Source organism: Dicentrarchus labrax, unplaced genomic scaffold (assembly GCF_905237075.1).
Source record: "Dicentrarchus labrax unplaced genomic scaffold, dlabrax2021, whole genome shotgun sequence".
Lineage (NCBI taxonomy): Eukaryota > Metazoa > Chordata > Actinopteri > Moronidae > Dicentrarchus > Dicentrarchus labrax.
This window is the reverse complement of record NW_026136723.1, coordinates 16,700,085-16,722,491: the sequence shown is the minus strand read 5'-3', so window position 1 is coordinate 16,722,491 and position 22,407 is coordinate 16,700,085. Positions and strand designations below refer to the sequence as shown.

General features: G+C 41.5%; 1 protein-coding gene across 2 annotated transcripts; it reads left to right on the top strand.

Annotated features, from left to right (window-relative positions):
* Positions 1 to 1,689: 1,689 nt before the first annotated feature.
* zbtb10 (zinc finger and BTB domain containing 10) lies at positions 1,690 to 22,123 on the top strand. 2 transcript variants are annotated; one of them, XM_051391394.1, is made up of 5 exons: positions 1,690 to 2,628; positions 9,139 to 10,171; positions 15,598 to 15,663; positions 17,956 to 18,131; positions 18,908 to 22,123. In XM_051391394.1, exons 1-5 carry the CDS (start codon positions 1,969 to 1,971, stop codon positions 19,196 to 19,198), a joined length of 2,226 nt encoding a protein of 741 aa, XP_051247354.1. In that variant the 5' UTR covers positions 1,690 to 1,968; the 3' UTR covers positions 19,199 to 22,123. The 2 variants fall into 2 exon arrangements, with proteins under 2 accessions (XP_051247354.1, XP_051247355.1); XM_051391395.1 differs by lacking the exon at positions 15,598 to 15,663.
* The last annotated feature ends 284 nt before the right edge of the window (positions 22,124 to 22,407 follow it).

Here is a 22,407-nt window from a genome sequence, read left to right as displayed (position 1 = left end):
TTGCATTTTCTATTTATTAAGTAATGTTTACTTTGGCAGGTGCCAATAATATAAGTCTGGGTTGAAGTAAAACTAGTGCCTATATGTAGTCAGTGATGCCATATAGAATTATTACTTTCTGGGTGTATATGTGTGTGAATGTATATGTATAGCCTATTGTGTAATAAACAGAATATATATTGTTTTATTTATTATTCTATTATAGTTTTATATATTTGCATTATAGTATTTGTATTTGTACATGTATGTGGTTAAGTTCTAAGTGTGTAGTATGGAGAGCATTAACAACTTATTTAATTGTGCAACACTGTGTTTTACAGTGAGAAATAAATGACCTTAATTTCTTGATTTATGTTTAGAAAAATGCCCCACTAAAATGGAAACATTGGAACATGAAGGTGGGGAGTTCATACTGAACTAGAGTATTACTGCACTTATGGTTTTTTTTTTTTAAAACACCAGTAGGAATATATATGATTTATTAGCAAGCTGAAGGCATAACAGTGGCATAAACTCAATCAATGATACCTGCAGGGCTGACTCATTTATTTCATACCTGAGAGAATAGTTTGACATACACTGTATTATTCACTGCAGGAACATTTCAATTTGTCAAATTAATTCAGATCGTTATGTCAAGTTGATAACAAAATGATTGTATGAGCTGAAGCAATAAATAAATACCCTAATCAGACATGGCATGCCTTATTACTCCATTGGGGGTTTAACCATTACACAGGGACATACAACCCCCCACATTATTGTAATCAAAACCTGGGTTAAACCCAACTGTTGTTCACACACTGTGTGCAAAGCCCTTAATTGGACAGAACTGAAACTATACACCCAAGTATGTCAAGCATGGCACACACAAAGAGAGATAGATGTTCATGAAAGAGTGCCACCTGCTGGAGCTAATCCTGACGACACGGAACAGAAACAGACTTAAGACACATGTTGATATGTCAGAATACTTCACTATAGGATATAACACCTCACTGGTCTCTGAGGGATGCCACTTTCACAATGATCACACATCAAATGACTTCAAGTCACACATATATCTTTTTACTTCATAACTGACTATATTCATTTATTATTTCACATATATATAGAAATAGAAAGAGGAAGTATACTATAAAATATGATATCATGGTGTCATACACCATATATAATATAGTGACAGTAATAGCATGGTCTGGACAAAGAAAATGATTGTATTACTGTGATAGAGTGTTTATAGTAATGTAATTTAATATTAATATATTTTAATTAAATACCACAATTAGTTTAGACACATTCATATTTAACATACATTATATTATAAGCTACTTTACAGATCCAAATATTCATATTCTAACACAAATATCTAATTTTATATATGTAATAATAATAAACAATAATAATAATAAATATGCAACAAAGTATAGACACACCACAGGTTCTTATAGAAATATATATATATAATATAAATATCATAGAGTATCGTGGTAACCCCGCTCAGCAGAGGGCTGAAGTGGGGCACACACGTCAGCGTTCACGGACCGAGAAAACAAGTAAAACCAAAAGATGAAAAGCATGCGGAAAATGGGTGCAGCCTTCAAAAGACAAAAGACCCCTTGCTGATCAACAGCACCCCTATCTTCCTTTAAAAGCCGCCCCCCTCCCTTAGCCAACCCCCCCTTTCTCTGGACGAGGTGCATTGTGGGGAGGAAAGTCGTTGCCATTCGACCTCTGCGGGGCCTGCGCGGACGCAGCGAGAACCCTGAAATTCATTATGCGTTTAAAACCTTTATTTATTTCCGCATAACCTACATACTCTCACCGGGAGGGCCAAAGCGGAGAGAAGAAACGACGACGGTCCATCTCTTTCGGAAGATACATTCTATACAGACACATTATTTTTTTGGTCGGAGGGGGGGGGATACTGTTGAGAAAGTGAAGATTGTAATATATATTAAGAAAAAAATGTCCGGTGAGAGAAACCGCAGGTCGCTGGCTTTCCGAGGAGGTGGATTAGCTGGGTTAACTTCCAGCGGTATCGTTGGGGGGAACTGTAACAGCTGGGAGGCCCCGGCCTGTCAAGACCGACAGTTTAACGGGAACAGGCCGGATCAGGAGGAGGACAGGGATCTGGGGGCAAACGGATCATCGCAGAAGAGAGTGGAGGGCGCTGGGTCTGTCAGCGATAGCACGGAACCCGAGGCGGAGGAAGAAGAGGACCCGGAAGGGGGGAGCTCGGCAGCCGGGGACGGCGACGATCGAGTCGGCTCGTTGGAAGCGGAGGACGGGTCCAGGGAGGGGAGTAGCTTGACAGCGGGGAACGGTCCCAACAACGCCGACGACCAGGAGTCGGGAAGCGGCGAGACGGGATCCAGGAAATCTGGTGTAGAGATGAGACCGCAGACGCTGCTTCAGAAACACTCACTATTCCACGCTTCGTGGTTGCAAGAATTTCCATGGCTCAAATTTTGCCAGGAGACGGGACTCATGTCCTGTTCCTGGTGTCACAACATTGCCACTAAAAACAGCGACGAGCTTGTGAAAGGCAGTCGCAACTACAAACGGGCCTTGCTGCTGAGGCATCACCTGTCTTCTGAGCACGGGAGAAATGACCCCACCAAACAGGTAACGTTAGCTCGAGTGCAACCACCTCACCGGAGCATTAAAGTTTGTTTGGTTGGTTGTTGTTGTTTTTTACCTGTCACACGTTTTAATCGTAATGTCATTTTGCGTGTTTTTGTCTTTGTCATAAATCGGGACAGTTTCCACAACTTTGAAACACAACGAAGGCAGAAAATAGGCCATTTCCTAAGCTTTACAATCCCTCCTCCGGGCTGATTAGCTAGCAGCAGCCTGCTAACCTGCGCTAACAGCTAGCTTAGCCAACTAGCCCCCTTATAGCTTCGCTGTCTAGCCGGAGGTAGAAGGCTAGTGGCGGCGGTGGAAAGCCCCTAGCGAGGGTAATGTCGACCAACTGAGTTAACTGAATGGCAAAACGCACTGAGTCACTTTTCAGTGTGAGTGACACGAACCTCTCTTCCTTCAGCCAGGCTCTAAAGTGTGAGTGTGTCTGTCCACTCATCAGTCAAGTTACACGCTCAAACCTGCTCCAGTATGACACCTGCTAGCTACTATCACACCGGAGGCTGTTCCCTTTTTTGAATGAGGGATTAACTGCACGTCACAAATGGCTGTCAATCATTATGAACTGCCTCAAAAGTCATCAACAAGTAATGGACAGTGGTTGTGTTGTAGAATACTCTTTTTTTTTTTTTTTTTAAGATGCACACTGTACAGCATACCCTTTTGTTGCATCAGCAGCTGTCTTGATTGCTAGCTTGCTAGAGGTCACACAATGGCAAGGGCTCGACCCTAGTAGCCTTTGGGGAACCGCACCCCTTACCCAACCCCCCCCTCCTCTCTCTCGGCCTCTCAAGCAGTTCTGCTGGCTCGCAATCCCGGGTGACCTCTGGCGCATTTCTTCCTCCTCCACCTCCTCCTCCCTTTGGGGGAGCTAAATTAGAGGCATTGTGTTAGAATGACCCCCCAAAATCCATAGATGGTGTCACTTGCAGGGCTGGACAAGAGGAGAGGAGAGTAAATCATGTTGCCTGGAGCCTGGCAGCTTGCCTGGCCCATATGCAACCTTTTGAACAAGGCATGAATGAATGAAATAGATGTCAGTAAATGGAATGACACGGCATCACCTGACCCTGCCATCCACATATTTCTGGATTAATGGGCTCTAGTGTTGTACCTTTGGGGCATATCTTATGATTAAGCCCCCATCCTGGGTGCACAAGACTGAACTAACTGGAAAATGACCCCTCTTTATTTAATTGGCATGCAAAGATTATGTGGTCAGCCTACGCTTAAGTTAGGTTTTAAGTTATTGACAGCATCAGTGTATTGAGCTGCTTTTAATTTAGAACAAGAGAGTCAGTTTTATATTTAGTGAATTATGTCTTTATTGATGTGCATGAGGTCTTTTTATTGGTTCATTGTTTTTATTGCAGTGTAGGCAACATTTCTACCGTAGTCTTTCAGAGACCTCATAAAAACAGGGAGTGCATATTTCCCCGAACAATCTGGTGTCAAAGGGCATTTCTCCCATCAATATTTCTCCCATCATTGCTATATTTTGAAAAAAAAAAAAACCACAACAACCTTACTTACTGTTGCCTGTACATTGGCACACACCGAGCTCATACTCTGACAATGGTCTGAGCTGTCAGGGGAATTAAGAGTGGGGTGCTGTTTGACTCTAATTTGTGAGCGAAGAGGATTGCACTACTACATTTAGTTCCTTCCTTTGCACACGCAATCACTAATCAGAATGACTTAAAGTGATCCACTAACTTGTGCACATCTCTAATTGGTGAGGATAGCAGTAAGAGTGGATTAGGGGCTTGGTGTGGCTTTTCCCTAGCAACAAGGACCCCAGACACTGTTCGCATAGGTTATCCAGGCCATTTCCTCATGTAGAATAGAGCTGGGAAGATGGAGTCCCATTGCTGCTCTAGTGGAAATGAAAATGTAATTAATTTTTTGCTCGCCATTTTAATATCATGTTCTGATGTTCCTCAGATTAACGTCTACTCTAAAAACTGCGAAAATTTAAAATGAAAAAACTGCAATCTTAATGTATACAGCACTGTTGAGCTAATGAGCAGCAGTGTATGTTAAGCAAGGCAGCATTGTGAAGCAGTACATTAAAGGGGAATTATGGTGTTACGAGGCAACGTCTTGTTCTATTCACCCATTCCTGACGTTAGTCAGGCCTCTGCTGCATTCGTTAAAGCTAACTCAATTAGCCCTAGCACACCAGGGCGGCTGTGGTGAATGTGGGTCTCCTTGGAGAAGGGGGCCGTTGTCCTTAATTCTCTAGAAGCTGTCTTGTGCTCAGATTGTTCCCTATGCTCACTGTTAAAAGGTTAAGAAAAGGCAAAAGTAAACTGTTGGTTCCCCCAGATCAAATCTAAACATGCATTTCTGAGACATATACGAGTCAATTTTATTTCCTAGTAACAATGTTTTTGTGTTTACAAATTGGTAAAAGATTGTGTTAAACCCACATTGGTTGTCACAGAGTAATCCCTTGTTGTCACCATGTACAGAGACTCAATTCTACAACTGTAGTTCCATACATCATAACACACAGAGAGACTGCATAATTACCTCACTAAGTTAGTTTCAGTTCTCTCCATACACTCCCTCTGTTTCTCCCTCCCTCTACTTCTTGTCTGTCTTTTTTCTTTGTTTAAACATCAATACTAAATTTAATTTCCATCCATAATACAGACACCTGTTCACAAAACCCCTGCAATATCCAAACTGCATTCAATCCAGGCCAGGATGAGGCTTTTAAGCCATGTCAGACGATGCACGTTGTCCTATTTACTTTGACAGCCCAAAAAATCTTTTACTTTCTTCGCTGTGTTTGTCTAAACGGGGTGTAAAATGAGATAATCTAACACTTTATTGATTCCCCCCCAGAGAGACATTCAGATATAAGGGGACCTGTCTTTCACCCTCTTATTTTAGTTAAGACACCACACTCATTAAGTGTCTCCCCGGAATGGGAAAGGGGACCCACCCATTGCGCTCTGGTGTCTGCCGGATAGATGGGATGTTTATTGGGGGCCACAGGTCAGGGGAATGGGGTGGGGTGGACCCAGAGGGAGAATTCTTCTTGTTGAATCCGTCAGTGACCCTACCCTCCCCTCATCCCCCCCCCCCCTTCTCTCTGCCTCTTCTGTCAGAGCATTGTTAGGAGGCCGGGAGACACTCAGTGCAGCCCTCCCACACCTTGGGCCAAACGCACACTGCGGTATTGTTCCAGCATCTGGGGACAGACGGGTTGGGTGAGGAGAGGGGGCTTGAGGGAAGGATACAGTAGATGTAGGGAGTTAGTGAAGGACTGGTGGAGATGGCCTCAGGGTTGGGCTGGTCATGGGATTGGCTTGATGATGGGTGGGGGTAGCTGAGTGAGGGGATGTAGGCAAACATGTCTGTGTAAAAGGTAAACAAAAACTGGCTCCAGTGGGTCATTATGTTGCATGGGGACAGTGCTGTATCACATGATCTGTTGAGAGGTGTGTCTGACTGAGGTCAGCCCTTCAGTAAGTTTGAATTTATGGCCATCTTGGTTTGTTTAATCCACCTGTAAATCAATTCTTATTGGGCATTCATTCCAGATTTTGAAGCATCCATGTTAGATCTAGATCAAAGGATTCTTCCTTCCCAGCACCCTCTTCCCTAGCTCTCTCTTACTGCCTTTCATTCTTCCACCCATACCATCTCTGGCTCAAATAAAAACCCTGCCACGTCATGACTGGGGGAGGCTGATATTGTCCCCACATTCTCTGTTGGCTCAGGCTGGTTTTGCCTCCAGCATCTGCTGTGCAGGGTTGGTCTTCTGGTTCTCTAAGCTCCCAGCTCACACGTGGCACATCTGGAGAAAGGATGATGCTGCTGCTGATGAGGCCAGTATGGAGCAACTTATCAAGTACCAGGCTGTCCTAGCCTGACTCACACACAATTCATATCAGAACTACCAGACAAAGTCTTACCTCTCTGGCCAGTTGCCTTGCTATGTGTAATGGATAAAAGCTGTTGGGGAGTCATGGGGTTTTGGGGTGGGATGGCTAGTTGAGTCAAAATGATGAAACTGGTCTACAAATTCCCCAGTACTAGAAATCTGAGAACACTTGTTGTTGCTGGTTAATATATCTGCTCTTTTCTGGCTAACCCAGCAAGTTGAAAACTTGTTAGACCTAAACCTATCAACAGAGGAGAACAGTGGACAAAAACGAAGCAGCAGAAACTGTGTGCGACCACCGACAATCTAACTCAGAACCATATCCAACTCTTCTTGCTGTGATCGCACCCTTGGCCGCCAATATATTCCACCACAGTACTTAACATGATGACCATGCCCCTCCAGAGGCTTTGATGTGTATATCATGGAATAATTTTTATTTATTCCATGATATTTATTCCTCTCTCTCTCCATCCTATTTGCCTCACCCACATGCACCCTGGCTCCATTCTATGCTTGCGAGTGGGAGATGCTGTGTAATAAGAGAGTGAGTGCCGAGCCTTTTCACAAAGGCCCACAGTGAGTGGACAATGAGCCTCGGGGAGAACACGGGCTATTGTGAGGGCTAAAATGGGGTGACCCAGCTCCTTCTTTCCAGCGCGCTGGCTTCCCGGCTCCCTCTGCTCCACATTTTCTCCTCCACCCTTTTTGTCGAGGCTCAAGGTCTCGCTCTCTCAATCTCTGCCTCTATGCTCTCACTCGTTTTCTTTGTGCGTGTTATCAGGCTTTTCTCTTTTATGCTCTGACCATTTCTCATCTTCTTTTCACACTTAATTCTATCAGCTCTGTTTCGTCTTCTTTTCTCCATCAGAACTGTGCACTTCTGCTCTCTTGCCATTATTTTTTTTGTCCTACAGTCCTCCTTTTATTTCTTCTAGCTTGCAAAGTATGTCGACTTTCCCCCCCTCTCTGTCTCTCCCTCTTTCTGCCTTTCATTTCATTTCATTTCATCTCATCTCATCCCATCTCTCTCCATCTCTCCCCCTCCAGCTGTGGCAGAGGATGATAAGCCCCCCTATACTATCCTGTGTGCCCAGGCTGCCCTGGACAAGAGCTGCAGTGTGGAGGGAGTAGGGGTGGGGGTAGGGGCAGGGTGGGGACCTCAGAGAAATGGATTTAATCTGAATTACTCGGGCTGAAACCCCAGCTGTGTATGTGTGTGTTTGTCTGTGTGTAGGCAGCTTGGTTTGCGTGCATATGTACATGTATGTGTGCGCAGAAGAGATGGTTGTGGGTGGGGGCAAAAATGCAGGGCTCGAGCAATGTGAATTATTCTGGATTAGGACATCTGCTGTGCAATTCTAAAATGAGCCAGAGATATATATGTGTGTGTGTGTGTGTGTGTTTTTTGTGTGTAAAAACTATAATGTAGACTTCTAAACATGCAGGATGTGTGTGATTTTTTGTTTTTTAGTATGCTGAGTCTACGTGCATATAAGTCAAGTCATGTATTTTTTGCATATGTGTATGCATACACACGTGTGGGTGTATATACTCCCCTCTCCTCTGCTCCGTACCAGGCTGGCCCTTTGCCCTGATCAGGGGGAGCAGGGGAGGGGGAGTGGGCCTGTTACAGGGTAGTTCTATGCTTCTGCCAGTTCCCCTCCCATCCTACAGCCACGTTGTGTGTCATGCTTTGGACACTTGTCGGCCCTCCTACAGGTCTAACTGTGGCCTAATATAAAGGGGAATCCTGATGGACCATGTCCCTTACATATGAGTTTCCTTTTATTGTTGGGGGAATTTTTCATATTGCCTCGGGTATTTGAACAAATGTAGAAAAAATAAAACCGTAAGCTTAAGGTTTGCGTAGCAACCCTGTTGAGCAAAGGTTTCTTTCTAGGCTCAGACTGTTTTTATAAAAGCGATAAACAGTCAGATCCAACAAGCAGTGATGCTAATTTCTCAACCGAACATAAACACATGTAAAAAGTTGGAGCACGTTCTCTGTGATTGAGGAAATGCATGCTACAATATGTAGTAAATCATTAATTCAAACATAAATACGTGTGCCACCTTGTTGGAAAGTCTTCAGCAAATGATTTAGTACTACAATTATTTACAGAACATTGTATTCTAATAATATGTAGTTGTACAATACATGGGATTGATTTCTCCTGTATAACTACAGAAGGAAAATACTTTGCCTTTGTGTATCTTTCAGGGTTTATTAATCTTGTCATTGGACAGAGCAGCATATTTTTTGTGCTGGAAGTTGTAGAGTATATGTTTGATGGAGGAAAAGATTTTATTATAGGGCTATGTAATACTACCCAGCCTAAAAGTAACACACCTTCATTGGCTCTTTCTCACCTCCTCCATAACAGAAGCCTGTAAAACCTGTTTCACCCTCAGGGCAGGTGTGTCAGTATCACACTACGAACCCCAAGGGTGTATATGTGTGTATTTTGTAAAGACAGAGTTACAGGAAGGAAAAAAATATTTGTGCAGTTGTGCTTGTTTTTGCAAATTAATTGTGTGCACAAAAATCTTCTCAAAATTCTTTCCCTTTCTTTCTCTCTTTCATGTAAAAGGAGATGGTGAGGCCCTCAGACAACACCAGCCCCTCCACTAACTGCTCAGAGGAAGACTACCGCATCAAGCCCAATGAGAACTCCTACTGTTATCAGCTTCTCCAGGAGCTGGACAAACAACGCAAAAGCGGCATCCTCTGTGACGTCAACATAGTTGTCTCGGGCCAGGTGTTCCGTGCGCACAAGAACATCCTGGTGGCGGGCAGCCGCTACTTCAAAACCCTCTACTGTCTGACCAAGGGTGAGTCCCAGGACCAGGCCACGGTCACGCACCTGGATGTTGCTGCTGGGCAGGGCTTCTCAGTTATTCTCGACTTTCTATACTCCGGGAATCTGCTGCTCACAAGCCAAAATGCCATTGAGGTGATGTCTGTTGCTAGTTACCTCCAGATGACAGAAGTTGTACACTCGTGTAGGGCTTTTATAAAGGACGCCCTGAATATCAGCATCAAGCAGGAGGCTCCTGATTCAGTGGTGGTGGACTACAACAAGAGGCAGATGGTAGCCAAAGAGGGACACAGAGGACCGGACCGGAAGCCAAGCAACTTCTGGGCCACAAGCATCCTGTCAAAGCTGTCGATCAAGGCCAGCAACAACCAAGGAAAAGATGCGATGGAAGAAGATGAAGAAGGCGGAAGGGTTAAGGAGGAGACCAGCGATATAGAGGTGACAGTGGTTGGGGGTGAGGGCTGTGCCCTGGTGACCCCCGGAGCCTCTGGTAGCTGGGCCCACCACAACGACAACTCATCGGATTCAACAGAGACCAATCTAACACAGGCGGGGAGTGCCCAGATGCGGGTATTCGTCTGGAACGAGCCAGCCACAGGTGGCGCTGCAGCAGCACCCTCCGCAATAAAGCGAGAAGCCCCGGACGCTGCGGCCGGAAGTGGACGGAGGAAAAAACAGACCACCACACGGCGATTCGTGTACAACTTTCCACCAGAACCTGAAGAGGGATTTGACGAGGGGATGTTCGTCCAGCCCTCAGCCTCCTACCCCAGAGAGGACTTCTCCTCCCTCTCTGAAAATGCTGGTATGACACACATTTTTACCTCTTATTACACAACACACACTCAGTCCACCCCCAGTCATTTCCTCTATAATATATGTATAGCTTTCACATTTAAATCATGAATTTCTTATTCCTATTAGCCATGCTTTATTCTTGCTGTGAGCTAAAGGAAGAGGCTCCCTTTTTAAGGTGGAGAGGTGCGTGCAGAGTGTGTTTGTGACATATGATCAAGAGATCACTTGAATGTAATATCTGCATGTATGACATGGAGATGCATATTACCCTTCTTTATTATAGAAAGTTCTGTTAGGTGTATTGCATTGTATACACCAATGTAGTGCATTCAGTAGCCTTAGTGCTTATAAGTCAACAGCATGGTCAAGATTGAGGAAAATAGCATTAAGAGGTGGTTGTCTTTGTACACCACTCTATATATCTGTGCATCCTTGTTCTGCTTTTGACATACATTGCTTGTATCTCTGCAGCTTATCTTAAAGCTAAAGTTTAAAATATATAGTTACATGAGGTATCATGGTTACCTTGCTCTTGTTCCAACACTTATTTGATACTAAATGATGCTCACACAAACCATTGTATCACATATTCTAGATGTTTTTTACATCATTTTATTCATCATTCCCCCAAATGTAACCTGTCATAATAATATCTTTGGGAAAAGATTAAAATTCTTCCCCACATCACGCATTTGTAATGAGCTACCTACCAGGGCACTTGGCTTCATTATTTGTTTATCTGTTTGGAAGATTGCACTTTTGTTACTTGGGGGCAGCATTGCCTCGTGTATACAAGTGATCAGTCACCATATAGTGACAGATCTAATCATGTCATACTCGTGATGTAATTCAATGCTAATAAGCTAAGCTGTTGCCACCTGCAGTGGGGAAATGCCATCATGATCACTAGTTTTCATGACCACACCACCAGAAAGTATGGATTTTCTGCTTTTCGATCAATGCCGTTAAATCTAACAGCAGGAATATTTGCTTATGAAGCTTTTAACCTGCCGTGCATAGCCAAGAAGTGAGTCACTCCCAGACGTGATCTCCACTAATCACTCGGGAGCAGGAGGCTTACGAAAGTTACGCCCACCTGGAGTGCTTTGTCTCAGCCCAGAGATGTGTTTTGCATCATCACTGCTGAGCCTCGTTCTAAAGGAAAGATGAGACATTTTGTGAATTCAGTTAAATGATTTTTAATCAATTCTTAACGAGTCAGATTGGTGTAATGTTTTATTGTAGAAAACCGAGATAAAAATAATTTGTCCTAGCCTGCGTTTACTTTTTACCCACACTATATTCTACGGTTGGCAGAAACATTGAATCCCTTTCATCTTTTAAGTGGCTTTCACTCTTTTAATCAATTTTTCAATCTTGCCCAACTTTCACACTCGTCATCTTCCCTTCTTCTCTGATAACTACCTCTCCCTGTCCCTTAATCTATCAATCTATCAGTCGCTCCGTCCATCCTATCCACATGTAGTGTAGTGCTCTTGGTAATCTCTTCTCTCAGCTCCAGCCTTCTCCTTCTGTTGGCCCCATTAAGCGTGGCACTCCATGTAACCATAATGATATCACATATTAAGTGGAGTGGTATGGACGGGAGGGGGTGCGGTGTGTGAGGCACAAATTGTGTGTCGAAAGAGAGGGGGGAGACTACATTTTGTGTGTGTGTGTGTGTGCGCGAGAGAGAGTGAGAGAAGCCATTCCTAATGCAGGAAAATGAAGAAAGCAGGGGAAACATTTCTTCCCCCAGGCCTCCCTAAATGCACTTGAATGCTCTTAGTGCCTCCAACTCCTCTTAGGGCTCTTTTAATGTGCGCACAAAGTGATCCAGGGTGTTGTAATAGCCTAGAGAGGTGCTCACTTTAATACCAAGTTTGTCTGCATGTGCGCTAACTCTCTAACCTTCTTCTCTTCATGTACCTTTTGCTGTTTAGCTCCGTGTCTCTATTTAATGTACACTAACTTTTCCAAATAAAGATATGGTTAAGACTTCAAGTAGGCTGTTAGTCACAGTAAGAGGTTTCAAGGCAACTGTTTATCCCTAAATTATAGTTTTGTGTTCAACAGTTCATTTACCTCCCAACAGTGGACTTCATTCATACAGTATACTGTATGTTTACAGTTTAAATTTAGATCTGTGAATATTTAGTCTCTGTAAGGCCTTAAAAATTGTAAAGATTTGTCGTTGTAGACAGGATCACCAGAAATACCCTTCAGTTACATGTCTGTAACTGATGGACGCCCTGTTGTTTAACATGTGTGAGAGGTGGTGTCTAGAGAATTTGAGGCAGAAACTTTCATCACATTAACCTTACGTTGTTTGATGTCAGGGTGAGAGGAGGGGCTTTTTGCCTGTTTCCCCCCCGAAGTGGTCTAGTTATATATTGAAAGTCGTATTGAATTCTGTGGGTTGTTTATTAATTCCCTCATAGGTAATATGAGTTTTCAGTTCCAGTTTTGGTTCAGTTTGTAAAAAAAGTGTTTTCAAAATTGTTTCTCGGTTGTTCTCAAAATGCTTTCTATTTTGAACAAGGATTTCTTTATTTTATAAATTTTTTTTTTACTCCATCTGTCCGTCTATTTAGACAAGTTGAGGCAGGCAAACAGAAAGAAGAGCCACATGTACTTTGTATCTGCTAGGACAAAATATGAGCTCTCCCTGCTACAATTGGAAATGAGTCAATTTCAGTTAAAGACAGTTACTTAAGACATCCTTTTAAGGGGTTTGACAGAATTTTCTCTCGTTATCTGTAGGTTAAGTGTCCTACATGAAAGCTGCTTAAAATAGAAGCTCTTTAGCCTCGCCTTCAGGTCTTTCAAAAAAACTAGCTGACCTAGTAACCCTGCAAAACCTGTTGTAGATGAGTTAATGAGATGTTGACTATGGTTTTGATATATTAATAAAAATAATACTTTATTTATTATTAGCAGTGGGATCTAGTGGTGTTTATGTGATATTCTGCGTTTGTTTGCTTCCCTGTAGAAAGCTGCTGTGTCATGGAATATATTGCACAGAGTGTCCTGCACGTGTAGCATCAGAACACTCAAAATCATATTTATTTAATCAGTGTCACTCCTCATCTCCTGGAACGCACATGGAAAGATGGTCCAGAATCATTTATAGACAGAAAGTCACTTATCAAGGTTTCAGCTAGTCATGGCGTTTCCCCATAGCCTCTCTCTACTCTCTAGGCCTGATTAGTCTTGTGTTGCACACAGCGCTCATTTGTTGTGACTCTGAATATGTGTCACATGATGTCTAACATTTTATTTACGCTTTGCGGAAATATTGCTTTACAAAGCAAAAATGAGAATGCGTACAATTATTAGTCATGTCTACTGTTGGGTATTAGATTATTCCATAAGGTTGTAAGATACACACAGACACAGTCACACAGAAAAGACTTTTACCATTTTGCTCATGGGCAGGACTAGGCACCAACTCAGCTTTTGCTGTGTAGGGTTGCAGCGGCATTCCGATAGCGATATATGTAGTATTGAATTTTACCATTTAGTGTTATTAAAAGAAATAGGACATAATATTTTGTTCAACCAAAAACCCCTTGTGTTTTCATTCCTTTAAGGGTCATTGTAACTCATTAAAACAATAATAACAGTTGTACAGCGTTATTGTACCATGAAAACCTCATATCGTTGCAGCCCTATTTGGTTGTGAAATGCTGACGTTAAAACTAGATAGCCCTCTTGCACGATTAGTCTTCACTTTGCTTACATATTTCAGTTTGAGCCTACGAGCTGTCATCCTCCAATATCAGCTGTCCCAGTTTCCCACAGTGATGTCACTCGTTTGGCTTTCATTTCGCTTCAGTTTTATCCGTGTGGTCATGCTCCAAGGATGGAGACACAGTATCCCAAATGATGGTATTTTTTCTGCCATGTTGTTTCTCTTTGCTTGTTTTTTAAGTCTTAAGTCTTGTTTTAAAGAGGTTGTTAAAGTAATTAAATGTTTAGGGTTGAACCTAATAATTATTTCCTTTTTGATTCATCTGCTGATTATTATCTCTCTAGTCTTTAAAATGCCAGAAAACATCCTGTCACAATTGTCCAAAATTACTTATTTATATGTCTTGTTTTGTCCGACCAACAGTCCAAACCCCAAAAATATTTAGTTTTTAATTTTATAAAACCGAAGAAATGCAGAAAGCCTTCATGTTTGAGAGGCATTTTGCTGGAAAATGCCATATATTTAAATGACTTAAACCATTAAGTTAATCAAATAGTTGCAGATCATTTTCTATGGCTCAACTAAAAGATTGTTTTAGCTCTGAAATGTTATTATTGCATCTTTTACATGCTTTATTAACATAAAATCTAAAATGGCTGATTTTAGAGATTTTAGATTTATTTTTTTTATTTTTTTCTTGTTGTTTCTTTATGGTGGATATCTCAATTCAAAATTATTGGTAATGGTAGCTGGTGTTGGACAGTTCAAAGAGTCACAGGAAGGCTTGTGTTGTGGAAAATAACAGTTGAAAGTGAAGGGTGGTTCAGCAATATAAGTACTTTGCTATTGCTGTCTGCTCTTACCACCCTGAGCCCACAGCCAAACACTAGTGGCCAATAAATTCTTGGGACTTCTCCAAACAAGACTGTTGGATTGTTTAAAGGGTGGGTGCTACACACACACACACACACACACACACACACACACACACACACACACACACACACACACACAAAGCAGGTGAAATACATTTGCATACACACTAGTCCCTGTTGGCACACAAACGCACCCACAATCGCACATACAATAACTTCCCCCAATCCCTATGAGGTGCAAAGCCACCACGGGCAGTCCCTTCCCTCCCTAATCCACTCTAATGCACTGGGGGCTGTCCTCACTATTCCAAATATTGACTCAGGGAGAATGGTCTCTCTCACACACACACACACACACACACACACACACACACACACACACACACACACACACACACACACACACACACACACACACACACACACACACACTCACACTCACAGGGGTGTGTCTTTAATGGGCTCTAAGCGCTGATGCTGGAGGAACCGGACACACACACAGGTGCTCACGCACAAGTGCTTACAAAAGCAGAGTGTAAGCTGAGCTGGTGTGAGGGTTTGACTCTCGTTCTCTAATTAACCCCCTCCCTGCTGGAGCCCTGGTTACACCATTAGTTTGTTGCTCTGGCCTGGGGAGCACACTGCTTTACATATAGTAGGGCCTTGTGTTTGTTTGTTTGTGTGTGTTTGTTTGCCTATGTTGTTAACTGAAACTTCCATTGTTTCATGTGGGGGTGGTTAGTTGTGTACACGAGGCATTGTGAGGTGTGTGCACCCCCCCACCCCACCCCCACCCCCAGGCTCTCACCATCTCTCTTTCTCCCTCCTGCTTCCTTTGCCCTCCCCCACCCCCTCCTTTCCCAGAGCTGGCCAATCAGATCCAGTATAGCATCATCCAGGACTTACAGCAAGGGGAGTCCTGGGAGAATGGTAAGACGCCGCACTCTTTAGATTACAGCTAAAGAACAGGAATGATACTTGAAATATTTAACTAAAATACATCAAAATGAGTGTGGGCAGTCCTGTCAGTAGGCCTCCTTGATTAAGAGAGTAGACCCCTTATTTCTGTTTATGGACTCATGTTCAACCTGCGCTTAAATGCGTAGTTGACCTGCAGGACCCTTTTACACAAACTTATGATCAACGTTACCCTCATGGTCGGGGCATTAATGGGTAACATCAGTTATATTTATATAGACCACAAATTTGCCTGAAGTCGTGGTGGAGAAGCCGGTGCGTCACAAAAATAGGTGTCCATTGTCTACAGTACACTAGACTGTGTCCCAAATCCCCACTACACACTTATTCTAAGTGTGTGTGTGTGTGTGTGTGTGTGTGTGTGTGTGTGTGTGTGTGTGTGTGTGTGTGTGTGTGTGTGTGTGTGTGTGTGTGTGTGTGTGTGTGTGTGTTCAAAATGAAGTATACTCAAAAATGACATCATGCATACAAAAATGTACACCACTTGGTTTTTTGAGTGTGCTTGTTGTTGGACACCACCTTCCCACAATGCATTGCGCAGAGGTGACAGAGGACCTGCTCACAGCTGTAAAAATTCACAAAAGCTTTGTGAGAACAAAAGTTAAATCTTTGGAAATTCAGTCTTCTGGCATGAAGTTTGATTGCATCGGTGTCCATTGCATGGATGGGTGGAGCTGGGGGTCGAGACAAGAGCTTAAAAGACATGAGGGGGGACATTAGTCAGATTAAGTCCCAGGCTAGCGAAGTTATATCTAAAACTATAGAACAAAAATGATAAAATAAGGTTGTTTTCTTCTTTTTTAAATAATGATTTAGTTTTGAGGCAAATTCCTTGCCTGCTCTGTCTGTATAATGACCGATTGTGAAAATGAAATTTTATCCTAAACCTCTAAAGCTTAAATTAACAGCCTGTTGCACTTCCACAAGGTGCTTCTCTCACACACACACACACACACACACACACACACACACACACACACACACACACACACACCGGGAATACACAGGTGACCTGCTTCTCATCAACCTCCCCCTCTCCCCCCTCCTCCCCCTAGCAACCTGCCCTGACAACGCCTCTGTTGTGTGCTCCCTGGTTCAAACAAAAGGCCCCAGCCCTGTTACCCCACTCTCTCAGCGGTTCAGACTAGCACTCTGTTTCGAGCCTTTTCAAAATCAATAGATTGCTTATTTATTTGTAAGCCCAGCTGCCCTCAGTAGGTTGTTAGCACAAACATCTCAGGAGGTTTAATGAGGACAGTGCTGCAGCGAGGACATCTTGAGTTCTTTCTTTCACAAACTGAAATAAAAACATTTTATACCATATGTTGTAGTTCTTTAGTACAATAGGGATGATACATAATGGTGTTTTTCTCTTTTCTTAATGCATTTTTTCATATATGTATTTTTATATATATATATATATATATATATATATATATATATATATATAAATCATATATTATGGAAAATATCCAGAATCATGTGCTCTTTAGCAGTTTAGTGTAAAATTGCTTCAGACTTACAGATTTAGCATCAGGGTTTATGTACAGTAGCTGCAAATTGACAGTTTCGTTATTGGCTGATTCACTAAATTATGAGTTATACCTTCATTGTTCTGAATGGCAATCGAAGGCAATCCCAACAGTTATACCAATAATAATAATAATTTCCTTTAGTACCTTACGCCAAACTGCATTATTACGTCCATGTAGTACAATGACAGATTCATGTTGCTGCTTTACATTCACGGCTAATATGAATCTGTATCCTTTTCTAAAATTGCCATGGTGAGACCTCCAACATCACTGCAGCCTGGTTCAGACAAGCACCAGTTACCTAGCAACGGGGACAGAGCTGCATGGTGAAATTTACATGACTGCCACAGTAATCAGTTTAACAAACTTCTGTAGCAATCTTTCACTAAAGAGGCTTTTTGTGATACATCAGTTTGTGGTTTCTTATGCTCTCTAATGGTAACCGCATCCTAACTCGGTGATTTGATAAACAGGATATTGGTTCCCCTCTATCATTAGAGGATCAATAGACGCAAATGTAGCTTTTATTAGCATTGTCTTGTTCCATGTCCAGTTTGTTTACATAAATTCCAGTCAAATTACAACTTCACTAAGAACATACAGTTGTGTTTTTTAAACCAGATCTCGCACTGAAACATAATGATATTAAATCCATCTGTTGTTGACCTTGTGTTTTTCTCTCTCTCTCTCTCTCTCTCTGTCTCTCCAGGCGAGTCCTCACACCTAGCCCTCAATAAGCTCAAGTGCCCCCACTGTAACTACATCGCCAAGCACCGGCGCACGCTCAAGAGGCACCTGATCATCCACTCGGGCGTACGCTCCTTCAGCTGCGACATCTGTGGCAAGCTGTTCACCCGCCGTGAGCACGTAAAGAGACATTCCCTGGTGAGTTTGCATATGCACAGGATCCTCTGCTCTCTTTTACCACCACGTGATGTGCACCCACCATCTTCTGCCAAACACTACAGCGTTCTGTCCACCCTCACGTCTTTGCACTGCATCTCACGGACTGTGTCTGGCAGCTTTCTGCGCAAGGGAGTGAGTGCAATGAGATGCTTTTAAAAGCTGAGATTTCTGGCTATGATATCCATTTTCTAATGTAGGGAGTATCTTAAGAGTCTGTCACAAAGTGGTACAAAACAAATGGATTTGAGAGACTCTCTCTCATTTCTTCAAATCAGGAGTTTATATCATTGTACTGGCAGCAAAACTTGAAACCTCAGGCAGAAAATGTAATCTGGCTCCATACTTGATATTTTGAATATATATAATTTTATATGATTGGTGTTTGAAAGAATAGCTTGACTTGCCTATCTGCCTAATAGCTCTAAAACTCACTAATTAACACGCGATATCTTATACTTATAAAAATTGGTTGAAAGAATTATCGAAGAATTCAGTGTTACCTCCTGCTTACAGTCTTTATGCTAAGCTAAGCTAACTGACTGCTAGCGTTAGCATCATATTTGGCGTACAGATGCGTGAGTGGTATCAATCTTGTCAGCTAACTGTTAGGAAGAAAGCAAATAAGCGCATTTCCCAAAAAGGCCGAACTATTCCTTTTTTAAATGTCATATTTACAAATTAGCTGAGACCGGTGACTAACCTGAATCGCCTCCTCTCCTCAACTCTCTCCTCCTCTCCCCCCGTCTCTCTTTCAGGTGCACAAGAAGGACAAAAAGTACAAATGCATGGTGTGCAAGAAGATCTTTATGCTTGCGGCCAGCGTTGGTATCCGTCACGGCTCGCGGCGCTACGGCGTGTGTGCGGACTGCGCCGACTCTCACCAGGCCACTCAGGAGGGCCTGGAGGCTATGGAGGGCATGGAGTTTCCTCGCGATGAAGACTTCGAAGGTGAGGATGGAGAGGACCTGGAGGGGGAGGAACCCACCGACAACGACCAATCAAATTGGGGTGAGGGCAACTCCGGTGCTGCCCCAGAAGAGGACTAAGAATTTTAACAAGCTTGAGAAACAAAATAAAAAAAAGTTGATGTTTAATATATATGTATACAAAAACTTAGCTGGTAAACAATCAACTCCAAAGTGCTATCAAACCTTGAGGTTACTTAATTGTGCAAGTATACGACAAAGAGATGGATTTAAAAAAAAAAAAGCTTTGGTAAAATGGGAACTCCAAGATGTACAGATTTTATTATTGTTAAAATGTGTCCAACTCTGGGCCCAGCGCCCACAAGAGAAAGATTAATAATGATGAATAATATGATAAATCAGGTTTTTGGTGATGTGCTTTTATTTCCTGTTTTTCGGGGGAAAGTTGGGTAGGGGGGTGATAGTAGAGTTGGGGTAGGCCAATCATCTAAAAAAATAAGCGAAATGTTAATTATTTAATTTATGAAGAGAGGTTATTATGGTCTTATCAAATGCTATAATTTTTATTTCTGTTGTTTTTGTCTGCAGGCAGAGGCACAGTAATGGCTGTCGCTTTCTGCACAATCTGAACGTATATTGCTTGGTGCTTGTAGAAGTACACAGAAGAAGAGCATTATTGTCCACAAGAAGATTTTTAACTTGCTCTGTAGATCTTGTTTAGATGCGCTAAATATTATTATATTCTTTTTTTTCTATTTTTTCTTTCCCTGCACAAATCTTGGAACCAAAAAATCTGTTTTGTGACTCTAATGTATCACAGCCATATTTATGATTAATTTAAGAGGGCTGCGATATTGTGCCAAACAGACCGCACACCAAGATTTAGCAGGAAACAAACTACTGAATACGCTTTAAAAAGAAAAAAAAAGACAACGTGAGGTTTTTTTGTTAAGCGGGAAAAAGATGAATTAAAAAAAAAAAAAAAGCGAAAGTACAAGGGGAAATGTTATTGCTAGCTTTATACAAATCACGGCGTCACAGTAACACTTTATTATTAAACAAAAGCATTTGACTTTCACTTAAAGCTTGAATTTTGCCAAATGATGAAACGTTTGGTGCTGTAATGCTTGTCGCAGAATACTGGACCTACAGGCTATATATGATGTTTATAATCATAAAGCTTAAACTGACTCAGTTATACATATGTAATCAGCTCAAACTATAGAACACTGTTGTGCTACGGCGACTATCAGGTATGCTTTGCCATTGTTTTTAAGCTTTTTATTTTATTTAATGCACACACACACACACACACACACACACACACACACACACACACACACACACACACACACACACACCATTTTGTAGAACTACCGGCAGTACTTGTAATTGACGTTTTGAGGACCTAAGTGGACATCAATACCTGTATACGTTTGTTTATATTTGGTACTGAGTTATATAGTAAATACAGTATATATATATTTTGAATCACTTGAACCTTGGTTGTGAGGGGGAAGAAGTGTGCAGAAAAATCATGATGTGTGATGTTTAAAGTCTGAAAGAACTCCATTTTTCTCGTGTAAAAGGTATACAAAATGTCATCGGTTTAATTTGATGTAAGTTTGTTTTTATTTTATTTTAGGTCTGCCAGGTAGAAAAACACTTTGTTCCACAAAAAGTGAAGCTCTATGGCGCCTCATAGACATGCACTTAAGTTTGTGTTCATGAAAATAATTTTCTTTTTATGTTTCTTCGCTTCCCCAAAAGCGGGTCTGAATGGAACTATATAAAAACTGTTGTGTCTTTCTTCCAATGAGCAACTTTTTTATTAGACTTTTTGTTTTTGTTATTTAATATTATATATTGACTCCAAAATGCAATCAAGACTGTTAATTTCTATTTGTCCAACCAAAATTGTTGTTTTTAATTATTGTTGAAATATAATGTATGAGAAAAGCCAGGTGAAAACTTGCTTAGTGTAGAAAATCCTTGCTCGTGTCTGTAATTGTTGAGATTTATAAATGTTTTTATGCTACAGAATCATTCACTTTACCCTAGATACATATTTTGTTTAATTTTGTCCTTTCCACAGATGTTTCCTTTCTCCTTTTGTTATTTCATTAAGCACATATTTTCTAAAGAAACATGGATTGTTTGCGGGTTGAAACCTTGGAACAGCAGTATCTGTTCATATGCAGTGGAATATACAGTATATACTGAAGTGCTAATGATACAGAAGATGTGTAACTTCCCTTTACTCTCAGTGGAAGAAGATATATTTTAAGTCATAGAGATATTCAGCCTCTTCGTGTCACTTTTACCTTCAAATCACTGTGGGAGGGGTTATATTACGGATATATATGTATATGTGTGTGTATGTATGTATGTATGTATATATATATATATATATACACACACATATTGAGAATATATAAGATAAAAAAATTATATATATATATATGAAGAATATATTATTTAACTAGTGGGTTTGCGTAATGGAATACATTGACAGTCAGCTACAGACCTCCTGGCGGGTTGTTTATTTCCGTGAACTTTAACCTTCCGCTTTCTCTCTGTTCACGCTGTGTGCTTGTTCATCACACCATCCTGTTGTCTTGTTTGTTCTTTTGATACTATTTACCATCCTACTGATTTTACTGTAATGAATGAAAACTCAAAAACTATGATGTATCATTTTAGATTTTATGCTGTATTTGTTATATGGACAAAAAAAAAAACAAACACGAAAAAACAAAGCAAAAACACTACAGATGTAAAGCAGAGGTTTTTTTTCCCCAGCTGTATTTTTTTACGCTGTTGCAAAGGGTTGTATTTTTCAATTTCTCTCGAACTTTAACAGTGATGCAAAACTCGGGCCGCGCCTCAGTGCCCACCGAACACAAAGCAAATTCAGGTTACTCTTTTTACGTTTTTATCAAAGGTTTTCAAAGATGGAACTACATTCTCCTTTTTTCTGTCTGAATTGTACTACTGTTCCTCTCTATACTACATTTTAAGAATAAAACTTTGATATTGCTTTAACCTTTTTGTCAACTTATTGTCCTGCAGTGAGACCTTTGCCTTTTCTGATGGTCAAAACAAACTGGTCTCTGTTTGAGAAAAATGAACAAAAATGACAAGTCCCAAACATTTTATTTTCAAAAACCCCCAAAGAGACTATGACCTACTTTTTTCAGGTAAACAACAGTTGACCAAATGATGCACTGAGTTAAAGTTGAGTTGACTAGATGGCTTACACTCTTTTTAGCTGATCTGTATTATGGCTCGATGTGTTTATCACTCTTATTTATGTAAATCCTCACATG

Excerpts from the sequence above, each read along its gene's own strand:
- zbtb10 (XM_051391394.1), top strand. The coding sequence starts at position 1,969 with ATGTCCGGTGAGAGAAACCGCAGGTCGCTGGCTTTCCGAGGAGGTGGA. Across the intron at positions 2,629-9,138 it reads GAAATGACCCCACCAAACAG|GAGATGGTGAGGCCCTCAGA; the intron begins GTAACGTTAGCT and ends TTCATGTAAAAG. Across the intron at positions 18,132-18,907 it reads ACGTAAAGAGACATTCCCTG|GTGCACAAGAAGGACAAAAA; the intron begins GTGAGTTTGCAT and ends TCTCTCTTTCAG.